The 17112-nt window shown below is 47.0% G+C and overlaps 1 protein-coding gene across 4 annotated transcripts in view; it reads right to left on the bottom strand.

The window, feature by feature from the left end:
- Positions 1–17112, bottom strand: part of mapk8ip1b (mitogen-activated protein kinase 8 interacting protein 1b) — a 198029-nt gene that overhangs the window by 76309 nt on the left and 104608 nt on the right. For all 4 annotated transcript variants that reach the window (XM_052028808.1, XM_052028806.1, XM_052028807.1 and 1 more), the window contains exon 3: positions 5416–5643. In XM_052028808.1, coding sequence (XP_051884768.1) covers positions 5416–5571 — 156 coding nt within the window. In that variant the 5' untranslated portion in view covers positions 5572–5643. The remainder of the gene's footprint in view (positions 1–5415; positions 5644–17112) is intronic.

The raw sequence follows: 17112 nt of genomic DNA, 5'->3' as shown, positions 1-17112 counted from the left end.
TCCCTGGCCCTACAATCAGCTCTGGAGCATCTGGACAGTAAAGACACATACGTTAGACTATTGTTTATTGACTACAGCTCTGCTTCAATACAATAACCTCAAGCAAGCTTCTCACCGAACTCCAAGACCTAGGACTCAACACCTCCCTCTGTAACTGGATCCTTGACTTTCTAACAAACAGACCACAATCAGTGAGGATAGGCAGCAATACCTCCAGCACGATTATTCTCAACACTGGTGCCCCACAAGGCTGCATCCTCAGCCCTCTACTCTACTCCCTATACACTCATGACTGTGTGGCCAGATTCTGCTCTAACTCCATCTACAAGCTTGCAGACGATACCACCGTTGTAGGTCTTATCTCAAACAGCAATGAGTGGGAGTACAGGAAGGAGATAGAGAGCTTAGTGGAATGGTGTCATGACAACAACCTTTCCCTCAATGTCAACAAAACTAATGAGCTGGTCATTGACTTCAGGAAAGGGGGCGGTGTACATGCACCTGTCTACATCAATGGTGCTGAGGTCGAGAGGGTTGAGAGCTTCAAGTTCCTGGGAGTGAACATTATCAACAGCCTGTCCTGGTCAAATCACGTAGATGCCACGGCCAAGAAAGCTCACCAGTGCCTCTACTTCCTCAGGAGGCTAAAGAAATTTGGTTTGTCCCCTTTGACTCTCACCAATTTTTACCGATGCACCATAGAAAGCATCCTATCTGGATGCATCACGGCTTGGTATGGCAACTGCTCTGCCCAAAACCACAAGAAGCCGCAGAGAGTTGTGGACACAGCCCAGCGTATCACGGACATCAGCCTCTGACTTTACCTCTCGCTGCCTTAGTGTAGCAGCCAGCATAATCAAAGACCCCACCCACCTGGGACATTCTCTCTTCTCTCTTCTTCCATCGGGTAGAAGATACAGGAGCCTGAGGGCACGTACCACCAGACTTAAGGACAGCTTCTACCCCACTGTGATAACACTACTGAACGGTTCTCTTATACAATGAGATGGACTAATGACCTCACGATCTACCTTTGTCGTGACCTTGCAAGTTATTGCACTGCACTTTCTCTGTAGCTGTGACACTTTACTCTGTACTGTTATTGTTTTTACCTGTACTATATCAATGCACTTTGTACTAACTCAATGTAACTGCACTGTGTAATGAATTGACCTGTACGATCAGTTTGTAAGGCAAGCTTTTCACTGTACCTCGGTACGTGACAATAATAAACCAATACTGATATCAATAGATCCCTTTGAAAGCCTTCCTCGCTGTCCACTATGCCTCCAATCTTAGTGTCATCAGCAGACTTGCTGATGCAATTTACCACATTATCATCTGGATCACTGGTATAGACAACAAACAACAACTGCCCCAGCACAGAATCCTGAGGCACACCACTAGTCACAGGCCTCCAGTCTGAGAAACAATCATCCACTACCACTGTCTTCTCCCACACAGCCAATTTCAAATCCAGTTTACAACCTTTCCATGGATACCCAGTGACTGAACCTTCTGAACTACCCTCCCATGTGGGACCTTGTCAAAGGCCTTACTAAAGTCCATGTAGACAACATCCACAGCCTTTCCTTCATCTACTTTCTTGGTAACCTCCTCAAAAAACTCTACAAGATTTGTTAAACACGATCTACCACGCACAAAGCCATGCTGACTATGCTTAATCAGCCCTTGGCTGTCCAAATACTTGTATATCCGATCTCTCAGAACACCTTCCAATAATTTACCCACTACTGATGTCAGGCTCACCGGCCTGTAATTACCTGGTTTACTCTCAGAGCCTTTTTTAAACAACGGAACAACATGAGATACCCTCCAGTCCTCCGGCACTGCACCCGTGGCTAAGTACATTTTAAATATATCTGCCAGGGCCCCTGCAATTTCTACACTAGTCTCTTTCAAGGTCCGAGGAAATATCTTGTCAGGCCCGGGGGATTTATCTACCTTTATTCGCTGTAAAGCAGCAAGCACCTCCTCCTCTTTAATCTCTATACGTTCCATGACACTATTGCCTGTTTCCCTTCCTTCCACTATGCCAGCTTCCTGAGTAAATACTGATGCAAAAAATCTGTTTAAGGTCTCCCCCATCTCCTGAGGTTCCACACATAGACGACCACTCTGATCTTCTAGGGGACCAATTTTGTCCCTTACTATCCTTTTACTCTTCATATACTTGTAGGAACCCTTTGGGTTTACCTTCACATTATCTGTCAAAGCAACCTCATGTCTTCTTTTTGCCTTCCTGATTTCCTTTTTTTAGTATTTTCTTACTTTTTCTATACTCTTCAAGTACCTCATTTGATCCTAGTTGCCTATACCTGCTATACACCTCTCTCTTTTTCTTAACCAGATCACCAATATCCCTTGAAAACCAAGGTTCCCTGTGCTTGTTAACTTTGCCTTTAATCCTGGCAGGAACATGCAAACTCTGCACTCTCAAAATTTCACCTTTGAAGGCCTTCCACTTACTGAGCACATCCTTGCCAGAAAACAACTTATCCCAATCCACTCTTCCTAGGTCCTTTCTCATTTCCACAAAATTGGCCTTTCTCCAATTTAGAACCTCAATCCGAGGACCAAACCTGTCCTTATCCATAATTAACTTGAAACTAATGACATTGGTCACTGGACCCAAAATGCTCACCTACACATACTTCTGTCACCTGACCTGGCTGGTTCCCTAATAGGAGATCAAGTATTGCATTCTCTCTCGATGGTACCTTTATATATTGATTTAGAAAACTTTCCTAAACACATTTGACAAATTCCAAGCCATCCAACCCTTTCACAGTGTGGGAGTCCCAGTCAATATGTGGAAAGTTAAAATCCCCTACTATTACAACTTTCTGTTTCTTACATCTGTCTGCTATCTCACTACAGATTTGTTCCTCCAATTCTCTCCGACTTTTGGGCGGTCTATAATACAACCCTATTAGTGTGGCCACACCTTTCCTATTCCTCAGCTCCACCCATATGGCCTCAGTAGACAAAGCCTCCGGGCTGTCCTGTCTACGCACAGCCCTGATCTGTTCCCTGACCAGTAATGCCACACCTCCCCCTTTCATCCCTCCCCCTCTATCACGTCTGAAACAACGGAAGCCCGGAACATTAAGCTGCCAGTCCTGCCCCTCCTGCAACCAGGTCTCACTAATAGCAATAATGTCGTAATCCCATGTGCCAATCCACACCCTAAACTCATCTGCCTTACCTACAATACTCCTTGCATTGAAATAGATGCACCTGAGAACATTTCTATCATGTACAAACCTTTGATTTTTGTCGATACCTGCAGTCCTCGCATGACCTGTTTCCTCCTCCATCTCACTATCTGCTCTAACGTTCTGGTTCCCCTCCCCCTGCAAATCTAGTTTAAACCCCCCCAGAGCAGCACTAGCAAACCTACCTGCAAGAATGTTAGTTCCCCTCCAGTTCAGGTGCAAACTGTCCCTTCGGAACAGGTCCCACCTTCCCTGGAACAAAGCCCAATTGTCCGGAAACCTGAAGCCCTCCCTCCTGCACCAATTCCTTAGCCACGTATTTAGCTGCATGATCCTCCTATTTCTAGCCTCACTAGCACGTGGCATGGGTAGCAATCCTGAGATTGCAACCTTGGAGGTCCTGTCCTTCAAATTTGCACCTAATTCTCTAAACTCTCTTTGCAGGACCTCCCCCTTCTTCCTATCCACGTCATTGGTCCCTACGTGGACCAGGACATCTGGCTGCTCACCCTCCATCCTGAGAATATCGAGAACTCGATCCGAGATATCGCAGACCCTGGCACCACGGAGGCAACAGACCATCCGGGATTCTCGATCTCTCCCACAGAACCTCCTATCTGAATCCCCTATCACTACTGCTCTCCTCTTCTCCCTCCTTTCTGAGCTGAGGGTCCCATCTCGGTGCCAGAGACACAACCACTGCAACTTGTCCCTGGTAGGTCGTCCCCACCAGCAGTATCCAAAACGGTATACATATTGTGGATGGGAACAGCCACAGGGGTGCTCTGCTCTTTCTGTCTATACCCCTTCCCTTTCCTAACAGTCACCCAGCTACCTGCTTCATGACTTTTAGGGGTGACTATCTCCCTGAAACTCCTGTATATGTCTGCCTCTGCCTCATGAATGATCCGAAGTTCATCCAGCTCCTGCTCTAGTTCCCTAACACGGTTTGTCAGGAGCTGCAGCTGGATGCACCTTTTACAGGTGTAATCATCAGGGACAAGTGTGCTGTCCCCGACCTCCCACACACTGCATACGATGAGATGGACTCTTGACCTCACAATTTACCTCGTAATGACCTTGTACCTTATTGTCTACCTGCAATGCACTTCCCTGTAGCTGTGACACTCTACTCTGTACTGTTATTGTTTTTACCTGTACTACCTCAACGCACCCTGTACTACCTCAATGTACTGTATAATGAAATGATCTGTATGAACGGTATGCAAAACAAGTTTTTCACTGTACCTCGGTACAAGTGACAATAATAAACCAATACCAATACCAATGCTGACATAAGGTGTTCTTGGAGCTGCTAATCAGTTTTGTGCTCCACTGATCTGGCTGTTTACTAGTCAGAGACCCTATTACTTGACCCTCCCTCAGCAACGGAACACTACTGACCACCTCTTGCACTACCATGGACTTGTCTCTGATTGTGATTTTGTGTTTGTTTTTGCACTAAGGACTTGCTTTTGCACAGACTTTCCTTTTATTGTATGGTATACTTCCATGCATAATTTATGTGTGATTTATGTTCTGTGTGCTGTCTGTACCTACCTGCCTGTGATGCTGCTGCAAGCAAGTTTTTCATTGTACCTGTACCTCACCGTACTTGCGCACACGACAATAAACGGTAGTGTAGCGGTTAGCGTAATGCTTTACAGCGCCAGCGACCTGGGTTCAAATCCGGCTGCTGTCTGTAAGGCGATTGTACGCTCTCCCCGTGTCTGTGTGGGTTTCCTCCGGGTGCTCCGGTTTCCTCCCACATTCCAAAGACATACGGGTTAGGAAGTTGTGGGCGTGCTATGTTGGCGGCGGAAGCGTGGCGACACTTGCGGGCTGCCCCCCAAATCACTACGCAAAAAGATGCATTTCACTGTGTGTTTCGATGTACATGTGACTAATAAAGAAATCTTATCTTATCTTACATATCTCCTCCTACCTGAGTTTCGGATCATCGAACTGGTGAAAGTGAGCCCAGAATGTTGCTGGTATTGCATCACATACAGTAATGGCCATGTACTTGGTAAAGGTTAACACCCATCTTTATTACAAAGAAACGTCCTGCTGTGTACTGCTGAAGGAACTCAGATTAAAGGGAAATCGGCTGTGGAGGTCATTTTAATCCCTGATCAGCAGAACAGCAAAGGGACACTGGTCCCTTCCTCCTTACCTGCGTGCGTGGAACTTGTGGGAATAGGTTTAAGGTCGTCGGTCTCTTGGGTCTGTAAGACGCCATGCTGACGGGGTTGGCTTCCTGCCGGGGTCCGTTGTCCTCTTCCTCCTCCTCCACCTCGTCCACAGCGTCAATCAAGTCCAGCTGCAACATCTCCGCCTGGATCGTACGTGTGTCATTTCCACTTGTGGTGGCCGCATTGTTGGTCTCCAGGGTCACACGGGACTGACGGAGGACAAGAAGGGGTCGGTGAGAACTGGTCCAGCACCGGAGAGGTACATTTTAAGACTGCAAATCCATGCCAAGGAAGGGTTAAAACCTTCCGGCTGTGAACGAGGGCAATGATGCAATTGCTCTGGTTAATCTGGAAGAAAATCTCCCTGCTTGTCAAAGAGAAATGTCAACAACATTTAAGCTCGTTTAATCAGAAACAACGGAAGCAATGAATGATACTGCACAGGTGGACACTCCGCCCACTGTATCTGAACTAGACCTTCAACAGAACCATCCGATTAGACCCACTTCCCTTCAACCATTCAGTTCTCGAATTAACAGGCACAACCTTAATCACTACAGTTTAGTAACACTATGACCACTTAGATCATTTTGCATTAAAATTGACTTTTTTTTGTTCTAATTGTGTTCTTTCTTGTAAAATTTGTGTATAATTTATGCTTAATTTATGTTTTTCTTGTGAATGCTGCTTATCTGATGCCATGTGCCTGTGATGCTGCTGCAAGTAAGTTTTTCATTGCCCCTGTGCACACATGGACTTGTGCATCTGACAATAAACTCAACTTTGATCTCCATTCCCCTTTCCTCACAGCCCTGTAGATTTTCCTCTCTAGCCCACACTTCACAGATTTATCCTACTTAATTTAGGCATGGTCACAATCTCATTAACTGCTCGTTGACTGTTGATTATAAATTCTAATAGACAATCTGGAAGAAAGCCCAGGAGAGCATTGTTGAAAATCTCAGCACCAATCCCAAAATTATTTGTGACTGGAATGAAATCCGACTTCCAACAAAAACTGCAACTATCACCAAAGATCTCCACCATCTGGGCCATGCCATCTTCTCGCAGCTACCATCTTCTCGCAGCTACCATCGGGCAGGAGGTACAGAAGCCTGAAGTCCCCATACCACCAGTTTCAGGAACAGCTACTTTCCTACAACCATCAGGTTCTTGAACCAACCTGCACAACCCTAACCCGACCTCAGCAACAGAACACTACAGACCACCTCATGCACTACCATGGACCTGTCTCCATGGGACAAGTCATTCGATATGTTAGCACCCAGGAATTTAAAGCTGCTGACTCTCTCCACCGGTGATCCCCCAATGTAGACTGGGGCATGTTCGCCCTTCTTCCCCTTCCTGTAGTCAACAAATAGTTCTAAAATCTCCACTAAGATCTTGTTTTTTCTCTCTCTCTTCACTGCCTTGTACAATTGATGTAAAATTTGTGTATAATTTATATTCTGTGTGTTGTCTGTACCTATGTACCTAATGCTGCGACAAGCAAGTCTTCCATTCTACCTGTACCTCACTGTACTTGTGCACGTGACAATAAACTCAACTTGACTTGACCTTGCATTTATATAGCACCTTCAGCATGGTAAGGCACTAATAAGTGCAGGAGTGTTAGTAAATGAATGTTGACACCAAGCCATATATGGAAGCATTAGAGGTGCACACAGAAAGCTTGGGCAGTGAGGTAGGTTTTAACAGGGTAATGAAGGAAGGGATGATTCAGAGGCAGAGAGGTTTGCAGTGGGAATTCCAGAACAGAGGTCCTGGCAGCTAAAGGTGCAGCCATCAGTGGTGCAGGGATTAAACTTGATCAGAGAGTCAGAGAATAATTCAGCACGGAAACAGGCCCTTCGGCCCAACCCGTCTGTGCTGACCAAGGCGCCTGCCTAAGCTAGTCCCACATCCCTCTAAACCTTTCCAATCCATGTACCTGTCTGTGGTGATGAACAAATGACGCAAATTGGAGCAACACACAGACTTTGGAGGGCTGGAGGAGGTTAGAGAGCTGGGGAAGGGTGAGAACGTGGAGGGGTTTGTGACCAAAGATGAGAAATTCAAAATCCAGATATTAGTTTACCAGGAGACACACAATGAGGCAGACTGACTACTCATTGACCACACCAGCTGAAGTGATGCTGCTCAGTTAAGTGTGATCAACTCAATGGAGTGAATTCAATGGGGGGGGGGGGGGGGGGGGGGGGGGAAGAGAGAGAGAGAGAGAGAGAGAGAGCAAAAGTGAGAGTGCAGAGTGAGAGAAAGCAAGAGAGAGAGAGCAAGAGAGAGAGAGAACGTGACGGGCAGGGGCAGAGGGGCAGGGAGAGCTGGTTGTGAACGTTGAAGCATCACATCAGTTAAACTCGACAAATCTGTCCGACTCTGGTGCCTAATCCTCAATGCGGGATTCAGCTGATCTGAGTGGAGCAGTCAGTGGATTAACATCGACCTTGAAGCTCCCCAGGTTAACGAATGGGGGAGAAAAGCCAGGAGTCCTGCTCCTGAGTTCCATGCACTGGGCCTGGCCGGACATGGGTGTGAGATCGGGATCAACTGTAGGAGGTGGAGGCGGGCGGGGGCGGGGGGGATGCCTCCTGTCCTTCCTCCTCTAGCCCCTGAGCCGAGGGTCTACCGTGCGCTTGGAAAGCAGGGAGCAGGTGGTCTCTGTGAAACACTGGCCACAGCTTCTGGGAAAGGAGTAGACACAAAAAAATATAATCTGATAAAAAGATCATCAGCACAGCAGCTGCCAGCTCCCATTACTGGGCTCGATCAAAGCAAATGCAAATTTTGGAGGCTCCAACACTGCCAATTAGGTTTCCTCCAGAGGGCTAGGGACAGCTTGAAGAGGAAGCAAGGAGCTTTCTTCCAGCACACCATCAAACAATGTCCATCAGCCAGCCATACAGGGGTTGGCACCGGGTACTGAATCAGCTGCTGATATGACATTTTGAAGAAAGCTGCCACAGAGTCATGTTGCACAGAAACAGGCCCTTCAGCCCACCTTATTGATGCTGACCAGCCAGGTCAGTTTATCATAGAAAATGGAACAGCTCACCTATAGAAGACAGAGGGTGGTGGTAGATGGAGGGTATTCTGCCTAGAGGTCGGTGACCAGTGGTGTTCTGCAGGGATCTGTTCTGGGACCCCTGCTGTTTGTGATTTTTATAAATGACTTGGATGAGGATGTGGAAGGGTGGGTTAGTAAGTTTGCTGATGATACAAAGGTTGGTGGTGTTGTGGATAGTGTAGAAGGTTGCTGTAGATTACAACAGGACATTGATAGAATGCAGAGCTGGGCTGAGAAGTGGCAGATGGAGTTCAACCCGGATAAGTGTGAAGTGATCCACTTTGGGAGATTGAATTCAAAGGCAAAATACAAGGTTAATAGCAGGACCCTTAGCAGTGAGGAGGAACAGAGAGATCTTGGGGTCCACGTCCATGGATCCCTCAAGGTTGCTATGCAGGTCGATAGGGTTGTTAAGAAGGCGTATGGATTGTTGGCCTTCATTAGTCGGGGTATTGAGTTCAAGAGCTGCGAGGTAATGTTGCAGCTCTATAGGACTCTGGTTAGACCACACTTGGAGTATTGTGTTCAGTTCTGGTTGCCTCATTATAAAAAGGATGTGGAAGCTTTAGAGAGGGTGCAGAGGAGATTTACCAGGATGGTGCCTGGATTGGAGATTACGTCTTATGAGGATAGGTTGAGTGAGCTCGGGCTTTACTCTTTGGAGAGAAGAAGGATGAGAGGTGACTTGATAGAGGTGTACAAGATGGTAAGAGGCATAGATCATGTGGACAGTCAGAGACTTTTTCCCAGGGCGACAATGGCTAACATGAGGGGACATAATTTTAAGGTGTTTGGAGGAAGATATAAGGGGGATGTCAGGGGTAAGTTTTTTACACAGAGAGTGGTGGGTGTGTGGAACACACTGCCTGCGGAGGTTGTGGGGGCAGATACATTAGGGACATTTAAGAGACCCTTAGATAGACACATGAATGATAGAGAAATGGAGTGCTATGTGGGAGGGAAGGGTTAGATAGATCTTAGAGCAGGATAAAATGTCGGCACAACATTGTGGGCTGAAGGGCCTGTACTGTGCTGTAATGTTCTATGTTCTATACAGCCTTTTGGTCCAACATGTCTGTGCCAAACGTGATGCCTAATTAAACAACCTCTTCTGCCTGCACAAGATCCATATCCCTCCATTCCCTGCATTTTCATGTGTCTTTCTAACAGCCTCTTAAACACCTCAATCATATCTGCCTCCACTACCACCCCTGGCAGCCTGTTCTAGGCACCCGCCACACTCTACGGAAAAAAAACATGCCCCGCACATCTCCTTTAAACCTCGCCCCTCTCACGTCTAGAAACATCAAATTATAGAGGACATGCATTTAGAGGTGAGAGGGGCGAGGTTTAAAGGAGATGTGCGGGGCATGTTTTTTTTCCGTAGAGTGTGGCGGGTGCCTAGAACAGGCTGCCAGGGGTGGTAGTGGAGGCAGATATGATTGAGGTGTTTAAGAGGCTGTTAGAAAGACACATATACAGCTGCAACGTGACTCCCTGATTTTTACACTCAACACCCCAACCAATGAAGGCAAGTAAGCCGTATCCTTCTTTATCACCCCGTCTACTCGCGTGGCCATTTTCAGGGAACTATGGACTTGGACCCCAAGATCCCTCTGTACATCAATCCTGGATAGTTAGGGCCAGATTACCAAACCTCACAGCACAAAAAGCTAGTTAGCCCAGCATGTCCCAACCTCTTCCTCCAGCTCTCCTGAGGAGCGACTCTTCCATAGCACTGGAAACTTCACCCCTTCAAACCCATACACAATCCTCTGGCAGCGGCTCCGAAATCCACAGCCTCCAATGCCAAGAAAGTCAAGGGCAGCAGGTACAAGAGGGCACCACCATTTGCCAGTCACACCCTGTCCGGACTTGAGAAATATGGCACTGTCATTGGGTCTAAATATAGGAACTCCCTCCCTCCATCCCTCTCATGGGAGTACTGTAGGGATTGGCCAATGAATGCTCTGGAGGCGTCAGCCAAGTTGCAACCCGGTCTATAAATATAAAAGAATATAAAAGCAAGGATGTACTGCTGAGGCTTTATAAGGTGTTGGTCAGACTGCATTGTGAATATTGTGAGCAATTTTGGGCCCCGTATCTAAGGAAGGATGTGCTGGCCCTGGAGAGGGTCCAGAGGACGTTCACGAGAATGATCCTAGGAATGAAAGGGTTAATGTATGAGGAGCGTTTGACGTCTCTGGGCCTGTACTCGATGGAGTTCAGAAGGACGATGGGGGGAATCTCATTAAACAGCGGATACTGAAAGGCCTGGACAGAGTGGACGTGGAGAGGATGTTTCCATCAGTAGGGGAGTCCAGGATCTGAGGGCACAGCCTCAGAATAAAGGGATGTCCCTTTAGAACAGAGATGAGGAGGAATTTCTTCAGTCAGAGGGTGGTGAGTCTGTGGAATTTGTTGCCACAGAGGGCTGTGGAGGCCGTCATTGGGTGTACAAGGCAGCGACTGATAGGTTCTTGATTGGTAAGGGGGTTAAGGGCTCCAGGGAGAAGGTGGGAGAAGGGGGTTGAGAAGAAAAATCCACGTTTGAATGATGGAGCAGACTCAAAAGGCTGAATGGCGTGGTTCTGCTCCTACATCTTATGGTCTGACGCTATACTTGGAGATAGAAGCCTCAAAGCAACAATTACCCTTTTACAACGTGGCTGATTCCCAACCACCCTACCAGAGACGACAGCTTCTTCTTACTATACCAAAGCACATCCCTATTTTGAGAACCTTCTTTTAAATAGTAGCAAGCTTCGGAACGCAACTTCAACATCACTCTCTCCACATGGAGTGATCAGCTTGGAAGTCTCGGGAAGTCTCCTCTTCCTTCAACCAAAAATAAAGTTCCCTCCCTCTTACTGCATTGGCTATGGTGGAGAGGGTAGACCAGAGAGCAAAAGAGGCTGAGGTAAATTCCTGGATGTTAACATATCGGATGAGCTGTCCCCTGCCCAGCACATAGATGCAATCACAAGGAAAGTGCGCCATTCTCTTTACTTTCTTAGGAGGTTAAGGAGGTTCGGCTTGTCACCGAGCACTCTAACAAACTTCTACGGATGTATTGTTGAAAGTATCCGGACTGGTTGCGTCACGGTCTGGGATGGCAATTCGAATGTGCAGGAGCACAAGAAGCTGCAGAGAGTAGTGGACTCTGCCCAGTACATCACGGACACATCCCTCCCCACTATCAGTGGTATCTACAGGAGGTGCAGCCTCAAGATGGCAACATGTATCATCAACGATCCCCACCATCTGGGCCATGCCATCTTCTCGCAGCTCCCATCAGGCAGGAGGTACAGAAGCCTGAAGTCCCACACCACCAGGTTCAGGAACAGCTATTTCCCTTCAACCATTCGGTTCTTGAACCAACCAGAAAACCCTAATCACTACAGTTTAGCAACACTATGACCACTTTACGCTAAAATGGACTTAGATTTTTTTTTATTCTAATTGTGTTTCCTTGTAAAAATTGTGTATAGTTTATGTTTAATTTATGTTTTCCTCGTGAATGCTGCTTATCTGATGCTATGTGCCTGTGATGCTGCTGCAAGCAAGTTTTTCATTGCTCCTGTGCACACACGGACTTGTGCAGATGACGATAAGCTCGACTTTGACTTTACATAAAATCATGAGGGACATAGATAGGGTGGATGGTCACTTTTTCCCAGGGTAGGGGAGTCTGAAACTGGAGGGCACAGGTTTAAGGTGAGAGGGGAGAGATTTAAAGGGGATCTGAGGGGCAACTTTTTCCCCACACAGAGGGTGGTGGGTGTATGGAACAAGCTGCCAGAGGAAGTGGTTGGGGTGGGAACAATTCCAATGATTAAGAGACATTTGGATTGGAAAGGTTTAGAGGGATATGGACCAAATGCAGGAAAATGGGACTAGCTCAGGAAGGCTGTGCTGTATGGTAGAACTTCCTTCTCTGATTCAGAGACCGTGGGTTCAAGACCCAGTTAAGGAACACAAGCCAACTCTTTGTGTAGAACTGCAGAAATACTGCTTAGCCAGCGGTGCTATTGTTTCACGTGAGCAGTTAAATTGAGGTCCCATTTCCACTCTCAGGTGAATGTCGGCTGTACCATCAATATTCATTCCTCACCCATAACTAAAAAGAGATAATCTCAACATCACCATGCAGCTGTTAGTGGGATCTGACTGTGCTCAGATTAGGCTGCCCCATTTCCAGTAATACAATGATGATGCCTCAAATGTTGACAGTGTTTTAGGATGACTCATGCTTCCTTTCTTCTCTGACTGTCAGCTCTTGGACTGTACTCACTGGAGTACAGAAGAATGAGAGGGGACCTCATAGAAACATTTCGCATGTTGAAAGGACTGGACAGAGTAGATGTGGCTAAGTTGTTTCCCTTGGTGGGTGAGTCCAGGACTAGAGGGCATAGTCTTAGAATTAGAGGGTACCCATTTAGAACTGAAATGAGGAGAAATGTCTTTAGCCAGAGGGTCATGGATTTATGGAATTCATTGCCACATACAGCTGTGGAGGCCCAATCATTGGGGGTGCTTAAGGAGGAGATTGATAAGTATCTAATTAGTCAGGGTATCAAGGGATATGGGGTAAAGGCTGGGAATTGGGGCCAGATGGAAGAATAGTTTAGCTCATGGTGAGGTAGCAGAGCAGACTTGATGGGCCGAATGGCCTACTTCTGCTCTTTTGTCTCATGATCTTGTGACTCTGGAAAGTGGATGTCATCTTCCTGGTAAATTCCGGGATTAATGAAAGGAAACCTGTGAGACTGACAGAACAATGAGAGGGGTGTGCAATGAACTGAATCAAATGCGGCCTCAGACAGTTCTCTAAGCCTTTTGTCACAGAATGAGACATCCCCTGGCTCAGCAATTTGCCACTGAATGCATTGCCAGAGTGTGTGCTAGTGTGCTTCAGCTTCAGGCTGTGCATCAGTCCACTGCTCCCATCTGGGAAAAGTCATCAAAGTCAAGGTTGAGTTTATCGTCATCTGCACAAGTACAAGTACGCACAGGTGCAATGAAAGACATACAGCAATATCACAGGCACAGCATCAGATACGCAACATTCACAAGAAAAACATAAATTAACCATAAATTATGCACAATTTTTACAAGAAAGAACACAATTAGAACAAAAAAAAAGTCCATTTTAGTGCAAAGTGATCATAGTGTTGTTAAACTGTAGTGACTAGGGTTGTGCAGGTTGGTTCAAGAACCAAATGGTTGAAGGGAAGTAGCTGTTCCTGAACCTGGTGGTGTGGGACTTCAGGCTTCTGTACCTCCTGCCCGATGGTAGCTGTGAGAATATGGCACGGCCCAGATGGTGGGGATCTTTGATGATGAATGTTGCCTTCTTGAGGCAGCGCCTCCTGTAGATACCACTGATGGTGGGGAGGGATGTGCCCGTGACGTATTGGGAAGAGTCCACTACTCTCTGCAGCTTCTTACGTTCCTGCGCATTCGAATTGCTGTACCAGACCGTGATGCAATCAGTCAACAGTACATCTGTAGGGTTTGTTAGTGTTCAATGACATGCCGATCCCCCATAACCTTCCCTACTAACCTACATCAGCCTCATCTACATCACTCCAGTTCAACTAAAGATCAAACCACCTTTGAATATCACACAGAATTAACCCCCTGATGCTGTCATATCTGCCTCCCACAGCATAAACAAATTTATTAAGAACTACCGAGCTAATTAGCAGCACTTTGATTGTTTAATTATAATGATTTCATTTACCTCCTCCAGGGCTGCTTTTCTCCCATTCCCGCCCAACTTGTACTGTCATCGCCTCTGTCATTGTTTATCCCTTGCTTTCCTGGCCGAGGCCTTTCTCTTTTGCTTTCCGCCTTCTCTCTGCTGTTCCCTGCCTCCGTACTTGGTTAAAAACCTCTTCACAATTTTCCAGTTCTGTTAGAGGTAATACTCCTTAAACGTTAACTCACATCTCGCGAAGAGTAAACAAAAGAGCTGGTCTTTGAATTCAGGCAATGGGCAGAGTATGCACCCGTCTATATCAATGGCGCTGAGGTGGAGGTGGTCGAGAATTTCAAGTTCCTGGGTGTAAAGATCACCAACAACTTGTCCTGGTTCAGCCACATGGACACTATGGCCAAGAAAGCTCACCAGTACCACAACTTCCTCAGATGGCTAAGGAAATTCGGCATGTCCCCAATAACTCATCAATTTTTTACAGATGCACCATAGGAGGCATCCTATGCGGATGCATCATAGCTTGGTATGGCAACTGCTATGTCCAACACCACAAGAAATTGCAGAGTTTTGGACACAACCCAGCCCATCACGCAAACCAGCCTCCCCTCCATTGACTCTGCCTACACTTCCCACTGCCCCAGGAAAGCAGTCAACATAATCAAGGACCCGTCCCACCCCGGATATTCTTCTCCCCCCTCCCATCGGGCAGAAGATACAAAAGCTCGCGAACACACGCCACCAGGCTCAAGGACAGCTTCTATCCCGCTGTTGTAAGACTCTTGAACGGACCTCTTATACGATAAAGATGAGCTCTCGATCTCTCAATCTACCTCGTCGTGGCCCTTGCATTTTATTTGTCTGCCTGCACTGCACTTTCTCTGTAGCTGTAACACGATATTCTTCATTCTGTTTTTTTTTCCTTTTGTACTACCGAGATGTACTTATGGAATGATCTGTCTGGATGGCAAGCAAACAAAGCTTTTCACTGTACATCAACAATAATAAACCAATTACCTCACTCTGCCTCTGCGGTGTCCTTTGACAGCCTTCTACACTGTCCACCACTTCACCAATCTTTGTGTCGTCACTTGGTGCAAACTTACTAACCAATCCATCTACATTTTCATCCAAGTCATTTAGATATTTCACAAACCTCTATCTGTTTTTACCTGGAGTACATCAATGCACTCTGTACTAACCCAATGTAAATGCACTGTGTAATGAATTGACCTGTACGATCGGTATGCAAGTTTTTCACTGTACCTTGGTACAAGTGACAACAATACCAAACAACAGAGGCCTGAGGAACACCACTGGTCACAAACCTCCAGTCAGAATAACACCCTTCCACCACTACCCTCCGTCTTCTGTGGGCAAGCCAATTCTGAGTCCAAACTACCAAGTCACCATGGATCCCACGCATCTTAATCTTCTGGGTACACTGACACACGCCACACAGAACAGAGTTAGAGAAACAAAGGACTGCAGATGCTGGAATCTAGACGAAAGACATGATGATGCTGGAGGAACTCAGCAGGCCAGGCAGCATCCATGGAGAAAAGCAGGCGGTCAATGTTTCGGGTCAGGACCCTTCTTCAGGACAGAGTTAGAGTTCCCCTCGTCTTCACCTCTCACCCGACCAGCCTCCGCACCCAGCACATCATCCTTCGACACTTCCGCCAGCTGCAACGAGATCCCACCACTAGCCACGCCTTCCCCTTCTCCCACCTTTCTGCCTTCCACGGGGACCACTCCCTCCATGACCTTCTGGTCTGTTCGTCCCTCCCTGAGCCCTGGCATGTTCCCCTGTAACCACAGGAGCTTTAACACTTGTCCCTACACCACCTCCCTCACCACCATCCAGGGACCTCTGCAGTCCAGTATCGTGTGTCTCCACCTGGCACACTTTGAATTGCTTTTTCCTTAAGATGTTACACAGTTCTTGTGGTTAAGAAGGCATATGGTGTATTGTCCTTCATCAATCGGGGAATTGAATTTAGGAGCCAAGAAGTATTGTTGCAGCTATATAGGACCCTGGTCAGACCCCACTTGCTCAGTTCTGGCCACCTCACTACAGGAAAGATGTGGAAGGCCATAGAGAGGGTTCAGAGGAGATTTACAAGGATGCTGCCTGGAATGCGGAGCATGCCTTATGAAAGCAGGTTGAGGGAACTCAGCCTTTTCTCCTTGGATCGATGGAGGATGAGGGGGGACCTGATAGAGGTATATAAGATGATGAGAGGCATTGATCGGGTGAATAGTCAGAGGCTTTTTCCCAGGGCTGAAATGGTGGCCACAAGAACACATAGGTTTAAGGTGCTGGGGAGTAGGTATACAGGAGATGTCAGGGGTAAGTTTTTTACTCAGAGAGTGGTGAGTGTGTGGAATGGGCTGCCGGCAACGGTGGTGGAGGCGGATACGATAGGGTCTTTTAAGAGACTGTTAGATAGGTACATGGAGCTGAGAAAAATAGAGGGCTATGGGTAAGCCTAGTAATTTCTAGGGTAGGGACATGTTCGGCACAGCTTTGTGGGCCAAAGGGCCTGAATTGTGCTGTAGGTTTTCTATGTTTCTATTACAATAACTATTCCAGCGCACCGGGTGAATTTAAAGGGAGCACAGGAAGGGGGTCCCCGTGAGCTTAAAAGGCTACGCGAGGCAGAGGCCTACCATCGGATTTCTGAATACAGGCAGCCCCCAGAAATTCGTCCTTACAGAATTCACAAATCACTATCCTGAAGAAGGGTCCTGACCCGAAACGTTGACCGCCTGCTTTTCTCCACGGATGCTGCCTGGCCTGCTGAGTTCCTCCAGCATCTGCAGTTCTTTGTTTCTCGAGTATCACTGCCCAAAAATTAGAGATACAGAATA

This window comes from Pristis pectinata, chromosome 14 (assembly GCF_009764475.1).
Source record: "Pristis pectinata isolate sPriPec2 chromosome 14, sPriPec2.1.pri, whole genome shotgun sequence".
In the NCBI taxonomy this organism is placed as follows: Eukaryota; Metazoa; Chordata; class Chondrichthyes; order Rhinopristiformes; family Pristidae; genus Pristis; species Pristis pectinata.
This window is presented reverse-complemented; position numbering and strand designations above follow the sequence as displayed.